Source organism: Rhinopithecus bieti, unplaced genomic scaffold, assembly GCF_001698545.2.
Source record: "Rhinopithecus bieti isolate Rb0 unplaced genomic scaffold, ASM169854v2 scaffold_52030, whole genome shotgun sequence".
NCBI lineage: Eukaryota > Metazoa > Chordata > Mammalia > Primates > Cercopithecidae > Rhinopithecus > Rhinopithecus bieti.
In genome coordinates this window covers 774,752-792,943 of record NW_016821228.1, presented here as the reverse complement: position 1 = coordinate 792,943, position 18,192 = coordinate 774,752, and the positions used below count along the sequence as shown (strand labels likewise).

Here is an 18,192-nt window from a genome sequence, read left to right as displayed (position 1 = left end):
AATAAATAAAATCAATGTCTTTTAAAATGTCCTAGGAACATTTATTTCCAGTAAAACCTCAGGTTTTGTTTGTTTGTTTGTTTTAGTCTAAAATGTTGAAAGCCCTGTGTTTCATACCTTTCTCCCTGTTGTATGATAACTAATGTTTAGAGTCAGAGTCAGGGAGGTAAAAGACCTACCTTTTTATCCACATTCTGATACTGATTACATCTGCAATTTCAGATCAGTCATTGAACACTGAGTCTTTACTTCCCAGCCTATAAAATGAGGATTATGGTCTAAGTCATCTCTAAGATTTCTTCCAGTGCAAACCCGGTTTCTTCGTATGATTTCCAATGTAAAATGTATATATTACCAGAACCAGAAAATGCCATCAGAATTATGATCTCCATAAGAGAAAAATCGTCACCTTCAGCATTGAATGCTTCCATTTGTAAACAATAAAATATTTCATTATTCTGGCTTATAAATTTAATAGTATTCTTTTTACCAAGGGTATGTTTTCACCTAAATGAATTATTTTTGAACTAATATTGGTTGAGGGATTACTGTTTATCGAATCTTGCCAATGCTTTACGTGTGTGATCTCATTTGTCATAACACCCTTACGAGATAGTGCTCCTTTTTTTAAAATAGATGAAATAACTAAACAGAGAAAGGATAACTGACTTGACCCAGGAAATAATATTTCTGAATAGAAATGCAATGCAATCATCCCTCACTAACCAACTTCAATTTATTCCTGAAAACCCTACCACCAAGTGAAAAACAATTATATAAGAATATTTCCATTTATTTTAATGGGAAGAATCATAATATATTTCATCCAACATAAGATATTCAAATACTTTTATAATTGAACAATGAAAATAAGTTTATGTAAGTAATAAAAATGCAAGCTGGAAGAAAATAAATTTAGTATGTACATAAAATATTGTGAGAAAATATGGGATGCTTGACATGTGCTATCATAAAGGTTTACTGCAGTCAAGAAAGCAGGATGTGACTGATGGCTGATGCAGAGAAGGAATGAGTTGGCATACCTCAAAGGTCGGTTCCTTCTTATGCACCATTTTAGTCACCAAATTTTTTGACCCGGGGATGGAGGCTCACTATTATATCGTGCATTCAAAGTACACTTAAAGTTATAGCACAGAAAAAAATAGAAGAAAAAAATAAAAGCTACATATAGACTTTAGAAACACATAAAACAGTGCATGTTTACATCAGACTGACCAGTCAGAGAGGATATGTTTGCCTCATCTTTCTCATTTGGTCACATATACAAAGGAAAACATATTAGATGCACATTTTCCAGTGCATTTCATATACTATTTTATAACCAGTGCCTGTTGTGATGAGTAGCAGGTGAATGTGTCTTTGCTTGAAATATTAATGTTAGAGTATAAATTGCTTATAGCATATTTGTTTAAAGAACTTTGGGGTATAAAGGTCATACACTGACAAAATAAAAGTTATCTGAAAAATGATACAGCTTTTTAATAACTGCTATAGCAAAAACTAGTTCATTGAACAGTGAGTACAAGAGAAAGTTTGCATGACCTCACAGCTAATATACAACTCCAAGGTAAGATGGCATTGGCCTGGTAGATAGCTATCTGTTAGAAGTAATGGAATGTGATAGCTTTATGAGGCATAGACTGAGCTATGCTAAACTACAGGCCCCAGAATTCCCTTTCTAGTACGTTTCTGGTTGGAATGAACTACAAGAGATGTCTCACAAGAGTTGGAGAAAAGAAGAGGAAGCAGCAGGGTTTCAGGAGGCACACCTTCTCCCAGGTATTCAACCAAACACTAATCTGGGTACCATCGTGAATGGATTCTGCAGATGTGCTTAAAGTCCCCAATATCGGACTTTAAGTTAATCAATAAAGAGATTATCCTGATTAGGTCAGGACCACTGAATTAGGGACTTTAAGATAATAGTCCCTAAATGGATGATCCCGACTTAACCAGCTGTGAGTCTCTCAAAAGATGGCTTAGGTCTTCCCTAAACCCAAAGACCCCAACCAGCAGCTACAATTGCTCCCCCTTTCCCTTGAATCTTCCTTCCTGACTGCCTGCCTGTTAAACATTCGCCCAGGCCCCAGGGGCTCTTCCCTTCCTGACTACATGTCCTGTGATCTTTGGATGTGCTTAGTTAGCTGCATAGTAATGTAAGCCAATTCCTCATCATAATCCCCTTAAAATACATATCTACTCATTTTGCTTCTTGGATGAACTCCAAATGGTACATAGACTGTAGCTGTAATTTTAAGATTATAGTTGGAAAAACTGTTGCATACATTCTAGAGATGGAACAAGTTGGCTTATAGGATATGAGAATGGAGTATTAGACTACTTCTATGTGTTTTTATCTCACAGAGAGTGAGAAATTAAGTTTGGACAATATTTATAACACATTAAATTTCATACCCTCACTCGACCCCTATGTCAGAGAGTGACTTGTTCCACCCAATACATGAAGTGGCCTCGGAAAACTACAGAAATTCCATGGCATGCAGGGAATGACAGCAGAACCCCCTTCATTCACTAGCAGCAAATTACAACACACTGGCCCTGTGGGTTACAGAGTAACCATTATTACAAATGCATGGATTTATGAAATACATAATGTTAACTACATTAAAATTTTTAAAATAGGCACCTAGTTTAAAAGACTGTAGCAAATAAATTGAGTTGAGTAGATATCAATAATTCAAGCACAAATGAACCATGGCAAGTGATAAAAACCAATTCTTCCACCCTCGATACAGGTTTGTCTTCAGCCACAAATCCAGGTGAGTGATGACCTAACAGATTTGATGGGGAATTTGAGGGAAGCGATTTAATTACCAACAAGACTATTCGAGATATAGTATAGGTACATATACTATGCACATACACATATGCATCTGCATATATAATAGCGAACCTTGTCCTAATTATAAATTTTTTTCAAGATAATATGAAGTCATCATAATTAATAATATTTTTGTATTATTTATTCAACTCAAGTTAATCCTAATTAATTTCTTTTTGGTGAACATTTTCTAATGTTATATAATACATTAATATAATAATATATTAGATAATCTAAAAATAAGTAAATAAAAAAACTGTAGGAATCAATGTTCGTTTTTAAGATGCTTTGGGCACCAAAAGATTGTCTTTCACAAATTCTTGAATATTCAACTTTTTTCTTTTTTCTCTTCTTAACCTTTGAAGATTCTAATAAAAGATATAAAACGACTGATTCAAATCAGATAACCTCAGACATTCCTTCTAGCTTTAGTCTTTAGTCTATGAATCTCTAGTAGCCACTTTTACTTATTATTTTTCAAATTCTGTGGCCCACTACCTCCTGTTAGAAAAACCCTTCTTAACAAATGACCTTCTTACCTTGTCTTCATCTTTTAGCTTCCACAGTGACCAAGTTATGCTTTTCTTTTGCACAATGGGAACCTTTAAATCCACAAGTGACTTTTAATTAACCCTCTCCTTGAACACTCCCCAGCTCATCATTGTGCTGCATGGAACACAGGTACCAACCAAGACCAAGCAACGAGAAATAAGGAGCTTGGCACCCTTATGCCATGATGCTGTCACTACCCCAGCCCTGGATTCCCCGACTGGACTTTGATAGAACAATAAATGCGATCTTGCTTATGCCACTATAATTTGAGATTTTGCTGTCATGTGTAGTTTAATTTAGTCTTAACTACATATGCAAATGTTTACATAATATATTTTTAATTGAAAAGTAGAATCATAATATATTGACCTGGAGAATAACAACATATCTTGACAACCTTTCTAGGATGGACAATATAGAGCTACTTCATTCTTTTAAATGGCCACATCTGTTCAGTTAAAATAGCATATATAGACAGTGTGTACACCATATTTTATTTAACCACCTCTATTTGTTAAGCTTGTTTCATAGCTCTGGTTATCATAAACAAAAGCCCCTGTCAACATCCTCAACGGTGTTTCTTTCTACACATATAGAAATATCCCTCTCAGATTAATTTCATGGTGTAATTACTGAGTCCAAAAGTATTCATACTTCCAGTGAACTCCAAGTTGTCTTTCTAAATGTCTTCCTAGTTTTTTCTCCAACCTTTAGTAAACCAGTTATCAGTGGAAGTAGTATGCCTCGAGTGAATCTGGTTTTTTTTTTAATTTTATAAACTCCTTAAAAGTTCTTTTTTCCAGACTAAAAATTCTCTGTACACTTTACTGTGTAGCATCGTTTTCAGACTTTCCATTGTCATAATAGCTAACTCTAGTTTATTAATATTTCTTAAATATGGCAACCAAAACTGTTCATATTACTACAAATCAAGAGCTGGACCTTTTTTTCTATAAAGTTCCAGAAGTAAGTATTTTAGGCTTTGTAGGTTAGGTCAATTCTGTCATAACCATTCAACTCTGGCACTGGAGCATAAAACTACCCTAGATGATATGAAAACAAATGCATATGGCTATGTTCCAATACAACTTAATTTACAAAAACAGTGGGACAGATTTGGGCCATGGGCTATCGTTTGTTATAAATTATAGTTTTACTATAATTTACCTTTATCTGAAAAACAGAACTGATGACTAGTGAGGAATCAGGTATGTATAGAAGAAAATTAAATTTCATTTACTGCCTAGTATGCAGTGGGTGCACACTAAATGTTTGTTGAATTAATAAGTAGGAAAGTTATGTGTAAGATCTGTGAATAATCCCACACCTAACATAAAAGAATGCATTTGAAAAAAATATATACATTAAAAGCAAAAAGTAGTAATATCTTCTCAGTGTTTTCACTAAGATGTAAGAATAGGTGCGTTATTGGAAAAAAAAAACAGGAGTGGGATTCATAAAAGAAAATATGTTGAGAGGAATGTAAAGATGAAAAAGGAGCTGGCTGAAGAAACCCAAAATAAAATCACAAAATTTAAATCTACTTTCAAGGACTAAGGTATAGAATTGAGATATATTCTATCATTTTGAATTTTCAGAATACAAATGAGATTAATGGTTTTCTGTCTAATTCAGCACTTCTCTGATGACTTAGCAAAGAGTAATATTAACTCAAATACACTTCAATTGAGTGCCTACCATATGCCAGGCACTGGGTAAGGAACCCTCCATTATTGTCTCATTCAATAGCAACAGTATGAATTCAGTAGGGTTTTTTTCTTCCATTTTATAGATCGTAAAATGAGAGCTAAGGGGAGTTAAGTCACAGTACTAGTGTCACAAAGCAAGTGTATTACTTAGAGTCATGCTCACTACTCAAAAAATGGGCACAAAAGGTAACTGGCCAAAATACAGAAAATATGCAAAATAGCTAGCTATTTCAGCTATCTTTGGTACATATTAACAGCTACTTTATGTTATCTCAGGATTCTGTGGGTAGATTGGTGGATTCTCCTGTTCCCTCTGATCCCTGATGGACTGCAGTAGAGCCTCACTTCTTCTCCATTTGGTCTCTCCACATGGCATGTGCTTCTCACAGTATGGCGTCTGGGTTGCAAGAAGCAAGAAGTGAAATGTGTCAGACCATTTGTGTCTTGACTTTGAACATTTTTTTCTGCTGCATCCTATTAGTCAAAGCCAATCAAAGCCAGCACAGATTCAAGAATAGGGAAATAAGCTCTATCTTTTGATGTGAAACATCAAGATGTGAAACAAGTGTATACAAAAGTGAAGAAATTACTGGTGGCCATCTTTGGAGATAATATCACATAATAAATTATTTAAAATATATGCAAGAAATAAACACACAGCGAAGTATCTGTCGTTTATATATGACAGCCCAAGCTGAAGGATCCCTGGTCATCAGACAGCTCTCCTCTATGCAGTGATTCAGAGACAAGGTCCTTTCCACAATTTACAGGTTCATAGTCATTTTCATCTAGCAAGGTGAGGGAAGGAAAGCACAGAGAAGGCACCTGTTTCTTAAAGCCTCCAAGGCAGTGATGTACATTAATTCCACAGACGATTATAATCAGTAATCATATAACCACACCTAGATATGTGCAGGCCAGCAAATCTCCTTAGTCACTGGCTGGACGACTGTTCCATCATTCTCCCCTCTTTTTCAACAAAACCAACTTGGCTGACCATCTTAGCCAAGGCTAGTAGTAAAAGGAATATCCAGGACTGGAACCTAGATCCATGTAACTCTAGAATACGTGTTCTCTCCATCTTGCCTATAGAAAAGAGGAGTCCCTACTCTAGGGACCTTATAGAGGAGGACAAGTGAACTGAGTAAAAATTATGGTATAATAATTACTACAATTAAGATAGACTTTGGATCTATGGGAGTAGATTTTGGCATAGAAGAATATGAAGAGTAGCAGAAGACAAGGTTTGAGAAATAAGAAATAAGAAGGAGGCAGATGAGGAAAGACTCTATCGTAATGATAATGTATAAAAAAAAATGGAATGATTTTAATGAGGGGGAATGATCTGGTAAGTATTTGGAAATATTATCCAATTCATATGATCCAACTTAAAGATTAAATAATAGGTCTTCAATAATACCTTGAATTATTCTATCATGATGAAGGTAATTTATCTGGGTAAGAAGATATTCTCATGAAAAGGATTCAAATTATCTCTACTATTTACAAGTTGTACATCATTTCTCTTCTAATCTATCTACGTTATTTTTTCTAACATGAAGATCATTCCTCTTAGTAGAAAAGATGACCGTAAAATAGAATTTGAAAAGTGTTTTCCCTTACAAAATAAGGTTTGTTCTTTTGTTTCACGTAGCCTTACCTTTTAAAATATCCATAACAATTTTTAGCATTAATTCCAACTTAAATTACCAAGTAAAGTGTCATGAAGCACTTGAGACAGTGTTTAAAGATGAAGCTAATGGCCCAGCAATGAAGTGAAGGGCATGCAACCATGAGGTCCCATCTGATCCCTTTAGAAAAAGCTGAGAAACAGATGTGCTCAAGGATAGCTGCACAGAAACATAGTTTAAAATATGGCAAAAATATTTTAAGGCCACATCCAAGAGTTCCTAGAATAACTTAGAAGTTTTACTTTATGCAGAAGCATTGAATGGCATCATGGAGATCCCACCTCTCCAAGCTGTATTTTTAGAGAAAAACTACGTATAGTTTGGAAGAATACAAGAATTAAAATTAAGATTCCTAGACCCAGTTACAAGTTTATTACCACCATTAAGGTGAGGGATCTGAAGGGCGGACTAAGCAGTGGCAGGGGATCACACTCAGAGTTGAGCACTGCAAGAGAAGCTGGGGACGGTGAAGTGAATGCTGAGGATTCTCCTCAATGAAACCCAGTGGTAATGCCATGGACCCAGGTAGGCTGCACTTGAACTTGGGAAGTTTAGGAGGCAAATATTTTTAACAATTTGAAATACATTATGCCAAGGCATCAAAATAGAATATTAAAGAAAATATTAGAAATTCACATCTGATGACCAGGAAAGAGACCAATGTCACATAAGTTTAAGGGCAAGAATAAGTGGCCCTGGTTTCCTAGCTACTGGTTCCTGGAAACCATTTTTTAACACTATCTTCTGAGCTCTAGTTGATAAAGTTTCCCACATACATGTCATTTACTTGCTTGGGATGTTCATGGTGAAGGCAGTGTGTGTGTGTGTGTGTGTGTGTGTGTGTGTGTGTGCATGCGTGCATTTTTTTCTTGATTATTGGGAGAAAATAAACTAACCAGAAATGAAAACAATACAAATTATTAACTCAGGAGTTGCCAAGTTACTAGTTTAATCCCTAAGACACTCAGCACAGTAACAACTGAATTCTCCATAACATGATGAATATATTTTCTCACACAGTAAAAATTGCCACCTAATGCAAATTCTTTTCCATTACTGTCACTTGACCTTTACTTGTAATCTAAAGGATTAGTACACAGCAGAAAAAGCACCCAGTCACTGTGACTGTATAAAATTAACTTTTTATATCCCCGAAATCACAAATTCCTACAGATCAAAGCACTGACTCCTGGATAAAAAAAATAATACATTCTGATGCGATCATGAAACCAAAGTGTTCAAGGTGATTATAAAATTTGAAGTTAATAAAAGTCACGTGAAAGAATCCCCTATATATAGAAACCTATTGATCTACATTTTAATGAAAACTCAGCATTACTTAGGAAAGGTGGACTTTTAAAAGCACATGAAAAGAAATTTATTTCAGAATGCAGGCCTGGAGTTCTGAAAACTCTGCTAGTCTCTTAAGACATACACCCTCAGAAATTCTTCAGAGACCTAGAATTTGTGGACATACTTCAGTTTTCCTATCCTTATTCTTTATCTCCTTTTTTTAATCCTAATTTACAGCATTTGTCAAGCCCAGATAGGATGAAAGTAATGTAAACAGGCAGCTATGGGCAGATTTTGTTGTAAATATAGAAACTAAAGGCTTGGAGCGATGTCTGAATCCTGTTCGCTTGGCAGTGATGTAGGCGCTCAGACAGGACAAATTTTCACTGGAAGGTATGGCTATAAATAAAAATTTTCCCACAGAGAAAGTAACAAAATGTCATCTCTTTCTGGATGAGCCTGAAAGTGAGCTAGCTCCTTTCCTCCTCTCTGTTAGTCAGCCTTGAGCTGGGCTTTCTCACCTTTAAATGAGAGACTTTTGTTTTTAATTTCTCTTCTCTCAACTTTTATTAAGTTCAGGGAGTACATGTGCAGGTTTGTTACATGGGTGAACCGTGTGTCGCTGGGGTTCAGGGTACAAATGATGCCATCACCAGGTAGTGAGCATAGTGAGATTTTTTTATCCTCATCCTCTGCCCACCTTCCGCCTTCAAGTAAGCCTCAATGTCTGTTGTTCCCTTCTTTGTGTCTATGTGTACTCAATGTTTAGTTCCCACTTAGAAGTGAGAACATGGGGTATTTGGCTTTCTGTTCCTGCATTAATTCACTTAGGATAATGGCCTCTGGCTCCACCTATGTTGCGGCAAAGGGCATGAGTTCATTTTTTATGGCTGTGTAGTATTCTATGGTGTATATGTACCACATCTTCTTTATGAATATACAGATGCATGTGTCTTTTTGGTAGCATTATTTATATTCCTTTGGGCATATACCCAACAATGAGATTGCTGGGTGGAACAGTAGTTCTGTTTTCAGTTTTTGAGAAATCTCTAAGCTGCTTTCCACAATGACTGAACTTACATACATTACCACCAGCAGGGTATAAGCATTCCCTTTTCTCTGCAACCTCAAAAACTTTATGACAGTCCCCAAAAGCAATTGCAACAAAAATAGACAAGTGGGACATAATTAAACTAAAGAGCTTCTGGGCAGCAAAAGAAACTATTGACAGAGTAAACAGACAGTCCACAGAATGGGAGAAAATATTTGCAAGCTATGCATTCCACAAAGGTCTCATACCCACCCAGCATCTGTAAGGAACTTAAACAAATCAACAAGCAAAACACACAACCACATTTAAAAATGGGCAAAGAACATGAACAGATATTTTTCAAAAGAAGACATACATGAGGCCACAAGCATATGAAAAAATGCTCAGCATCACTGATCATTAGAGAAATGTAAATCAAAACCACAGTGAGATACCATCTCTCACCAGTCAGAATGTCTATTGCAGTCAAAAAATACATGAGAGACATTTAAAGTCTTAGTTATAATCTGAAGCAAAACCCCTCACTAGTAATGTGAGCTCAGCCATTTTATAAGTAACTTGTCAGAGAGACTTAAAGGCAGCTCAGCTAATGGACCCAAGGAAGACCTTGAGGACCATAAAGGAACCTTTCATTGGCCCGGAATCCATCGCCACAACGGTCATCTCACACAGAGGAAGCCACTGCCCTCTCCTGCGTCCTATCACCTTTGCAGTCTCCACGTTGATAATAATCATTTACAACCATTTTACCAAGATGAAAACTGGTTCAGAGAACCGACCAGTCATGCAATTTGTGGGGGCTCCTTGGTTGAAAGAAGTCAAAACTCAGAAATAATAAAGAACTATACTGCTTTTCTTTTCTTTTCTTTTCTTTTTTTTTTTTAATCTTAAGTTCCAGGATACATGTGCAGGACACGCGGGTTTGTTACATAGGTAAACATCTGTTATGGTGGTTTGCTGAACCTATCAACCACCACCTAGGTATTAAGCCCAGCATGCATTAGCTATTTCTCCTGATGTTCTCCTTCTCCTCACCCTGCAAACAGGACCCAGGGTGTGTTGTTCCCCTCCCTGTGTCCATGTGTTCTCATTGTTCCCCTCTCACCTATAAGTGAGAACATACCATGTTTGATTTTCTGTTTCTGTGTTAGTTTGCTGAGGATAATGGCTTCCAGCTCCATCCACATCCCTGCAAAGGACATGATCTCATTCCTTTTAATGGCTGCATAGTACTCAGTGGTGTATATGTACCACATTTTCTTTATCCAGTCTATCACTAATGGGCATTTGGGTTGATTCCACATCTTTGCTATTGTGAATAGCGCTGCATTCTATTTATAGAATGGTTTATATTCCTTCAGGTATATACCAAGTAATGGGATTGCTGGGTCAAATGGTATTTCTGGTTCTAGATCCTCGAGGATCAGGCTTTCAAGAAGCAAATCCCCTTTTTACAAACATCAAAATCTCATATCCTCTATTTATGGTATAGATTATGGTAATTGCTTCACAGGTGTATACTTATCTCCAAATTTATCAAGTTATATACATTAAATATGTACAGCTATTTCATGTCAATTATACTTCCGTGGTTTTTTTTAACAAATATAAAAAATAAAGTTTCATATTTTCATTTAATACAGAATTGTACAAAATATAGGTATTTCTGCTTTTGGAGATATACAAATATATTAAATGTAATATGTCAGTCTACACCAGTCATTCTCAGATAATGCACTTTGCCCTTCTATGAACGTCTTCTAGACTCTAATAGTCAATGGGTATGTCTTTCTAGGTGATTATAGGTGCTAATTTAATTAGCTGTTATGCTGCTGCATGCTAGCAATGTAGATCGGATGAAAATTGTCAACTGTAGATTCTGATTTGGGAGACAACCCCGTAGACACTGGTTTCCTTGCCACACTGTTTCCAGAGTTCCGATCTCCCAAAGAAACAAATCCGATTGCATCACACACTCATATAAGCCCTCCCCTCCTTCCTATGGCCTTAAGGATGAATTCCAAACCTAACGCAACAAACACAATCCTTCACAGTTGGCCCAAACTTGCCATTTTAATTGCACCCCCCAAGATTAACATATTTTTTACAAAACCTGAGCTGTAATCAAAAATGGCCCTCTCGTCCATTTATGACTTGTCTGTACAGTCTATTATCTCTACCAGGAATAAAATCACCATCTTTGCTCCTTGTTGCAAAATGTGTGCTCTTTCTTCACAACTCTGCTCAAACTTCACAACTTTTCTTGGGTCCTCCAAAACTCCTCTAAGCAAAAATGGCCACACTGTCCCGTCCCCTCCCACCACATATCCTTCTATAGCATTCATCACTTTCTGTTTCTAGATAACCCCTTACATATATGTGTCTTCCTTTCCATGAGAAGATCCTTGGAGACAGGACTTCTTACTCATTTTTTTTTCTCCAAATAAGAATCCAATAAATGTTTGTAGAGTAATAAATAAGTCAATGAATGAATGAGAAGTGAGATTCATAAGGAGAAAGATGCATGTCTGAGGGGGCGGAGGGTATGTGAACTGCTACACTAGCTCGCTCACCTATCCATAAGAGCACTGATCCTCTGTGAAAGCCAAAGTGTTTTCTGGTTGAGAACAGAAGCTCTTACAGTACATTGAAACAGTACTAGCAGTAGATTCAAATGTGTTTGAATTTATAATGGTTCATGAAGTAACTATTACTTAGAAAGAAGGAAATATTGTTTACTTTTTTAAATCTCCTTTTTAACAAACACTTACATGACACTTACCATGTGCCCACTACTGTTCTAAGCACTTTACAAGTATTGACTCATGTAATCACCACAACTGTCCTTGTAAGGCAGATGCTATTATTATCATCCTCATTCTACAGATGGGTAAACTGAGTCACCAGATACTCAAGTGAATTCCCTAAGCTCTGACAATTAGCAAGTAAGACGCTAACATTAGAATACACACCAGTGGCTTTAAAGTCCACTTTGATGGTTAATTGATTCATTAACCACCAGACTGTGCCTACAGTGTTTATGTAGTCTAATAACCCAATTAAGGAAAATGGACATTGAAAGAGCAACTTACCAAAGCTATACATAGTATCATCCCATCTAATTCACGACAGAATTGAAATTGTCCTCCACATATTCTGACGTTCAGAGTTGAAGGTTTTTCCTTTTGTTATGTATGAGGCATTGTGCTAGATGCAAAAGGAGAACCAGGATGAGAAAGACACAGTCCCTACCCTGAAGATGCCAGTAGTTTATACGTAAGTTGCTCTTAATTCCAAGCAGAATAAGATCTTTAAAAGTATCATCAACACATTATTGTAATTCAAAGGTGAGTATAACTGCATCTTATTGTGGAGCTTAGAAAAGACTTATAAGAAGACCTTGAATTTAAGGAGACCCATAAAGCTTAAGTAAAACTACTTAACGAGAGCTGGATCACGGGAATGTGGAAGGTGTGTTTGGGAGAAGAGGAGTCCTCTGACCCACCCGGAGCCCAGGAAAGTTGGGGAGATGGAGCAGCAAGTTTCGAATGATGTCTTTCTCTGAACCACAGTCACACATTCCTGACAGAAATGTATGTCTCATTGCCACAGCAACTGGAAACCGTGAAAGACCTTGGAGTAAGGGAACACCACGATCGGAACTGCCCTAGATTCAATAAGAGACCTCTGTGAAACTCTCGGAGATTAAAAAACTGGGGTAGATGTAAAAAGCAGAAATAATAATGGGCATCGATTTACATGGCTCAATTCAAATTAGTTTGCAACTAATGAGAATAACTGTCCCCAAATGGTTCCACACACTTCAGCAGGGAGAATATTAATGTGTGACTGGAAAAGAAAATAAATTTCTTAAATCATACCACTTGGCTATTACAAGATAGACAAAATAACACATGTGCATATTTGAATTAGGACAAGCAGAGGAAGAGGCCGTTCCTATATTATATCAATACAAACTGTATATTGAGTAAGCAGAACTAAAAAGTTAGTTGAGTACAAAGGAATTAATCAAATCAATTAGCACCAATTCAACGGAGCAACCGGTGCTGTGACGATTTTTGTTATTCCAATTTTTGTTTTACCTTCAGCTGGAAAGAGGCTTAAGGAAGCTCTTCTAGCTCATGGTGTTGGAAATACAGCCAAATCCAAATTAAGTTTACCTCCAAATTCCTGCTTTAGCCATGCCATCATTAAAATGAACACTTATATTCAAAACAATGGCTGCAAATAATATTTTAAATATATTACTATGTAGAGGTTAATATGGTGATTTATTATAATATACCGAAAAATAAATCCCCATCTTGAAAGGGCAAAGTAATGTTTTTTGGACCTAGTAAGGAAAGAAAAAAAACTTTATATAGGAAATAACAATTGGGCAGATAGACTTTAACAAAAGAGAAATCAAAGCCTGAAAGAATGATGAAGACTTCTCAGTAACCAGGAAACACTTTAATTTTGCAAGTCTCAAACTGGTAATTTTAATGATACCCAATAAGATACATTTAGTTGTGGAAAGTGATTTATTTTTGCATTCAATTAATTACACTTCAGACTTCAACTGACCTATTTTTAACAGTAACCACAGCTGCTTATGTTCATAAATCTAGAAATAAGCCTAGTGCTCTGTCAGCACTTTTGAGTTATAAACTTGGTTTCTGCTATCTACAAATTAAAAAAAAAAAAAAAAGAAAAGCCTTTATTAAAGCATTGGTGCCCAAGAAGGCAAGGCTAAAATTCTACTCAAACTTTCTACCTAATTCCAGGAACATATGTTAATCGCAACCCAGAAAATGTTAAAGGTAACAAAATTCTTAGATCACCTCATCCCCACTGGATTTTGTCTGGTTAAGAAAACATCTCATAAGGTGCTGAGTTAGCAGCCACTACATGCTTAAATGCCATTAACTCAGGGGAAAAAAAATTCAGAAAATATCTAAGGAAATACATGCATTCATACATAGACATACAAAACACACACAAATAGGCACTAAACCACATACTCAGAATTTTAAACAAGTCATGCAAAACTGAAATAGCCAAAAATGTAACATTAGTTGAATCTATCATGCCAGGATCCTAATAAAAACAGCTCCTGAATGGGTTGTTTAATGTGAAATCGTGTAGACAGAGCAGGATGATTACTTGAGAGCTGAATGAAGACTGTTGAGTGTATTGTATACACGAGTAAAATATGCTGAAGCCAGGTGCAGTGGCTCAAACCTGTAATCCCAGTGGGAGTATTCCTTGAACCCAGGAGTTCAAGACCAGCCTGGGCAACACAGCAAGACCTTGTCTCTACCAAAAGTAAAAAACCTAGTTGGATGTGGTGGTGCACACCTGTGGTCCCAGCTACTCAGGAGGCTGAGTTCGGAGACTCGTTTGAGCCCAGGAGGTCAAGGCTGCAGTTAGCGTGAACCTGCCACTGCACTCCCAACTGGGCAACAGAATGAGACCCTATCTCAAGAAAGAAAAGGAAGAATGTGTATATAAATAAATAAATACACACACACACACACACATATACATATAGTGCTATTTTTAATAAGTAGTACAAAAAATAATAAGTAGTACATGAGAATAAGTCCAATGAGGTTCTGGGGTTAGTGACTGGTTTCTCTCGCCCAAGCTCAGCAATCAGAGTCTTCCCCTGGAAAGAGAAAGTAACATCTCAGCATGATCCTCTTCTTTCTACAGCATGGGTCTGGCTGATCTCTGTCTCCCATTGTCTCCTTCTTCATGCTTAGCTCCTCCACACCAAACTAACCACTTGCATTAAGCCAACATGTTATCATTTGTCGGAAATTGTTCTAAGTCCAATGCTTAAGTATATGCTTTCTTCCTTAGCCACCAATAGCTCTTGTTTTCTATTTCTGTTTCTTTTGATGCTGCCTTTTGTTGTTATTTCTAATTACGACAATTAGGAAATCTGTACAATGCTAGAACCACAAGGGGTATGACAATCCTGAGTAATTTCTGTGGAATGGAAACATGTTTTACAAATGCCTTCTGCGATGATTGTCAGAGAAAACATTCTGTATTTTTTCATAATGTTAAAATCAGGAAAAAAATAACGTATTTTGGAGGTAATATGGAAGATGTCTTTTCCAATGATCAAAAACCCTTTTTTCTCTCGTTGCATTCTATCACAATTCACAGAGGGGCTAAAGTAGGATGCTGTAGTTTCAAAATTTTGAATTCACAACGTGTGGATAACATATTAACTTGTTTTCTTTGGAAAATGTTCGAAAGCACAGGAACTGCACTGAGTAGATAACATCATTACTTGTTCTTAACAGATGACTGAGTATGTATTTATCAAACAACTATTATGCATCAAGCAACAACAACAATGTATAAGTCATTGGGAGGTTATGCAAAAAATACAAGATAAGATCTGTGTTCTTATAAAATTGATTATCTGTGTATAACGATAAGAAACAAATTCATGAAAAGATAAACAACATGAATGCCAAATGAAGGGTATCAAGCCTTGTATTTACTTAGCACTTTACAGAGTACTCCCACATCCATTACTATATTGAATTCTTACACATTAAACTCATAAGAGAGACAACTTTATATTATGAAAGAAACGACTAAGATTCAGAGAGCGAAGTTAGTTAATAAACATAAAAGACATAGTTAATAAACAGCAAAGCTAGAATTGTTTTTTTAATTTTTTTAAGTTCTTTCAGTGCCAAATATAGTTTGGTTCCCCCTATTATATCACTCTACAGAAAGTCTAGTCAGGAAAATAGAGACCATGCCAAGAAAGTTCATAGAAGGAATTTGATTGGCAAAACTAATTACAAAGGTGTTGCAAGAGCATGATGGCCAACAGGGAAAGGTGAGGCATGCTGAAGATGAGCAACAGCCAATATCACCTCTGGGTCTGGAAGGAAATGGAGATGGTGTTGCCAAATTATGGTTGCCTGGGGCCCACTGGAGGGAACAAGTGCTATGGTGGAAGATGCTTGGTAGGGCTGAGATCATGAGATGGGTTGCCCGAAGGAAGCTGGAACCCCAGAGTAGTTATTACCTGAATCAGAAGGAAGAGAGTTTAGAGGTTTTTTTTTTTTTTTTTTTTAAGTAAGACTCTGGGACCATAGAATGAGTATTAGTAGAAGTATCAAGAGGCAAACTTAATCCAACACAGAGGTAACATTCCAGGGGCCGAGTCTTGAGAAGAAAAATAGAAATCCGTTTTTTATCACTGAAACATAAACAATTTCTGTCCAGATTAAGAAATCAAAATCTCCAAGGGCTATGGATTGGATGGCGATGTCTGGACTAATTAATTAGCAATTGTATAAGCTCTGGCCTGGCCATTGTGGTCTCTGCAAGAAGGACTCTTTTTTGCACACTCAAGATTGTGGTTATGGTGCCCCCTTTGTGGTCACTATGAATGTGGGATATAGAACAACAGTGCTACAGCTGATTTCTCACAGAATTAACATCTGCTTCAACATCATTGGGCTAGACAACCATATGAGAATTTGCTGTCAGCTCTTCACTTCCTCTCCCTTTCCAGCCTCCCTCCAACACCTCCCATTGGAGGAAAGCCATTTGCCAAGGGAGTCTGGTAAAAAAACAGTTTGCAAAGGCCAGCCCTCTGAGATAGAGAACACAGCAGAGAAAGAGTGGAACATGAGTCTCTGCATGAACAGGACATTTTATTACAATTGAATGAAGTAGCCCAATTTCATTAAAAGTGAAAAAGAAAAATTACAGTACTTGGGAGCTGCAGAAAGAAAAGTCGTTTTATGCTAAGACAGAAATGACTTTTTGATGAAAATGGTCTTTGATGTAAGCCTTGAATAGCATTTTAGAAACACATAGGGGGAAAAAAGGATAATATGGTAGGACAGAGAGTGAGAAAAGTTACAGAGTCCAAGATTAAAAAAAAAAACAAAAACAAAAAACAGCGTCCAGGAATAATGAATAGCCCAAGTCAATGAGTAAAAAAGGTGACAGAAATGTTGGAAGTGATTGGGAGAAGAGATTGTACGTTAAGGAGAGACTCAAAGTATAAACCAAGTGATGGATGTTAAGCTCATGCAATGTGCAGACACAATGGCAAGAAATCTGGTAATCTAGGAGAATGAGACTGTGGAAGCGATATGAAGCCCAAACAAATGTGTTAGATCAAGCAAAATGTTGACCACTCACATCTGAATCTATCCGCTTCTCTTTCTCTCCACATCTGAGAGCTCACCCATGATCTATCATATTACATTTCGAACGAGTCTCCCCACAGCTTCTCTTTTGTACCATCAACATTCTATTCCACAGAACAACCAGCACGATCTTCTAAATTTTTAACTCAATCCAGTCATCCCTCTGTTTAAAATGCTTCACTGGGCAGGGCGCGGTGGCTCATGCCTGTAATCCCAGCATTTTGGGAGGCCGAGGTGGGCGGATCACCTGACGTCAGGCCATTACGGTGAAACCCCGTCTCTACTAAAAATATAAATATTAGCAGGACGTAGTGGCGGGCGCCTGTAATTCCAGCTACTTGGGAGACGGAGGCCGGAGAATCACTTGAACCCGGGAGGCGGAGGTTGCAGTGAGCTGAGATGGCACCATTGCACTCCAGCCTGGGAGACAGAAGTAGACTCCATCTCAAAAAAAAAAAAAAAAGCTTCACCGTATTCACCCTACGACCGGAATTCTTAACACGCCCTGTGACCATCTCCTTGATCTGATCCTTCTTCCTCTCCACCTCTTTTCATAACACACCTTCTCTTGTTCTTTCTGCTCGAAGCAAGCTGGAGTTATTTTAGTTACTCAGCTTCGCCCCCTGACTCAAGGAAGCTGTTGCCTTTTCCAGGAACACTTTCCTCCTTCTCCATCATCCCATATAACCCAGGAACCTAATTCTTCAAACTTCACGTCAAAAGCCATTTCTTCAGGGAAGACCTGCCTGACTACCCAGACTAGATCACTTCTCCCAGTTATATACTTTTTATACTACTTTAGTAAATACTATCACTGTTGAAGTTGAATAAG

The 18,192-nt window shown here is 37.0% G+C and overlaps 1 protein-coding gene across 1 annotated transcript in view; it reads left to right on the top strand.

Annotated features, from left to right (window-relative positions):
* Positions 1–8,436: 8,436 nt before the first annotated feature.
* LOC108520774 (uncharacterized) overlaps positions 8,437–18,192 on the top strand; it is a 47,884-nt gene continuing 38,128 nt past the window's right edge. Inside the window, exon 1 of the mRNA XM_017860274.1 lies at positions 8,437–8,501. Coding sequence (XP_017715763.1) covers positions 8,437–8,501 — 65 coding nt within the window. The remainder of the gene's footprint in view (positions 8,502–18,192) is intronic.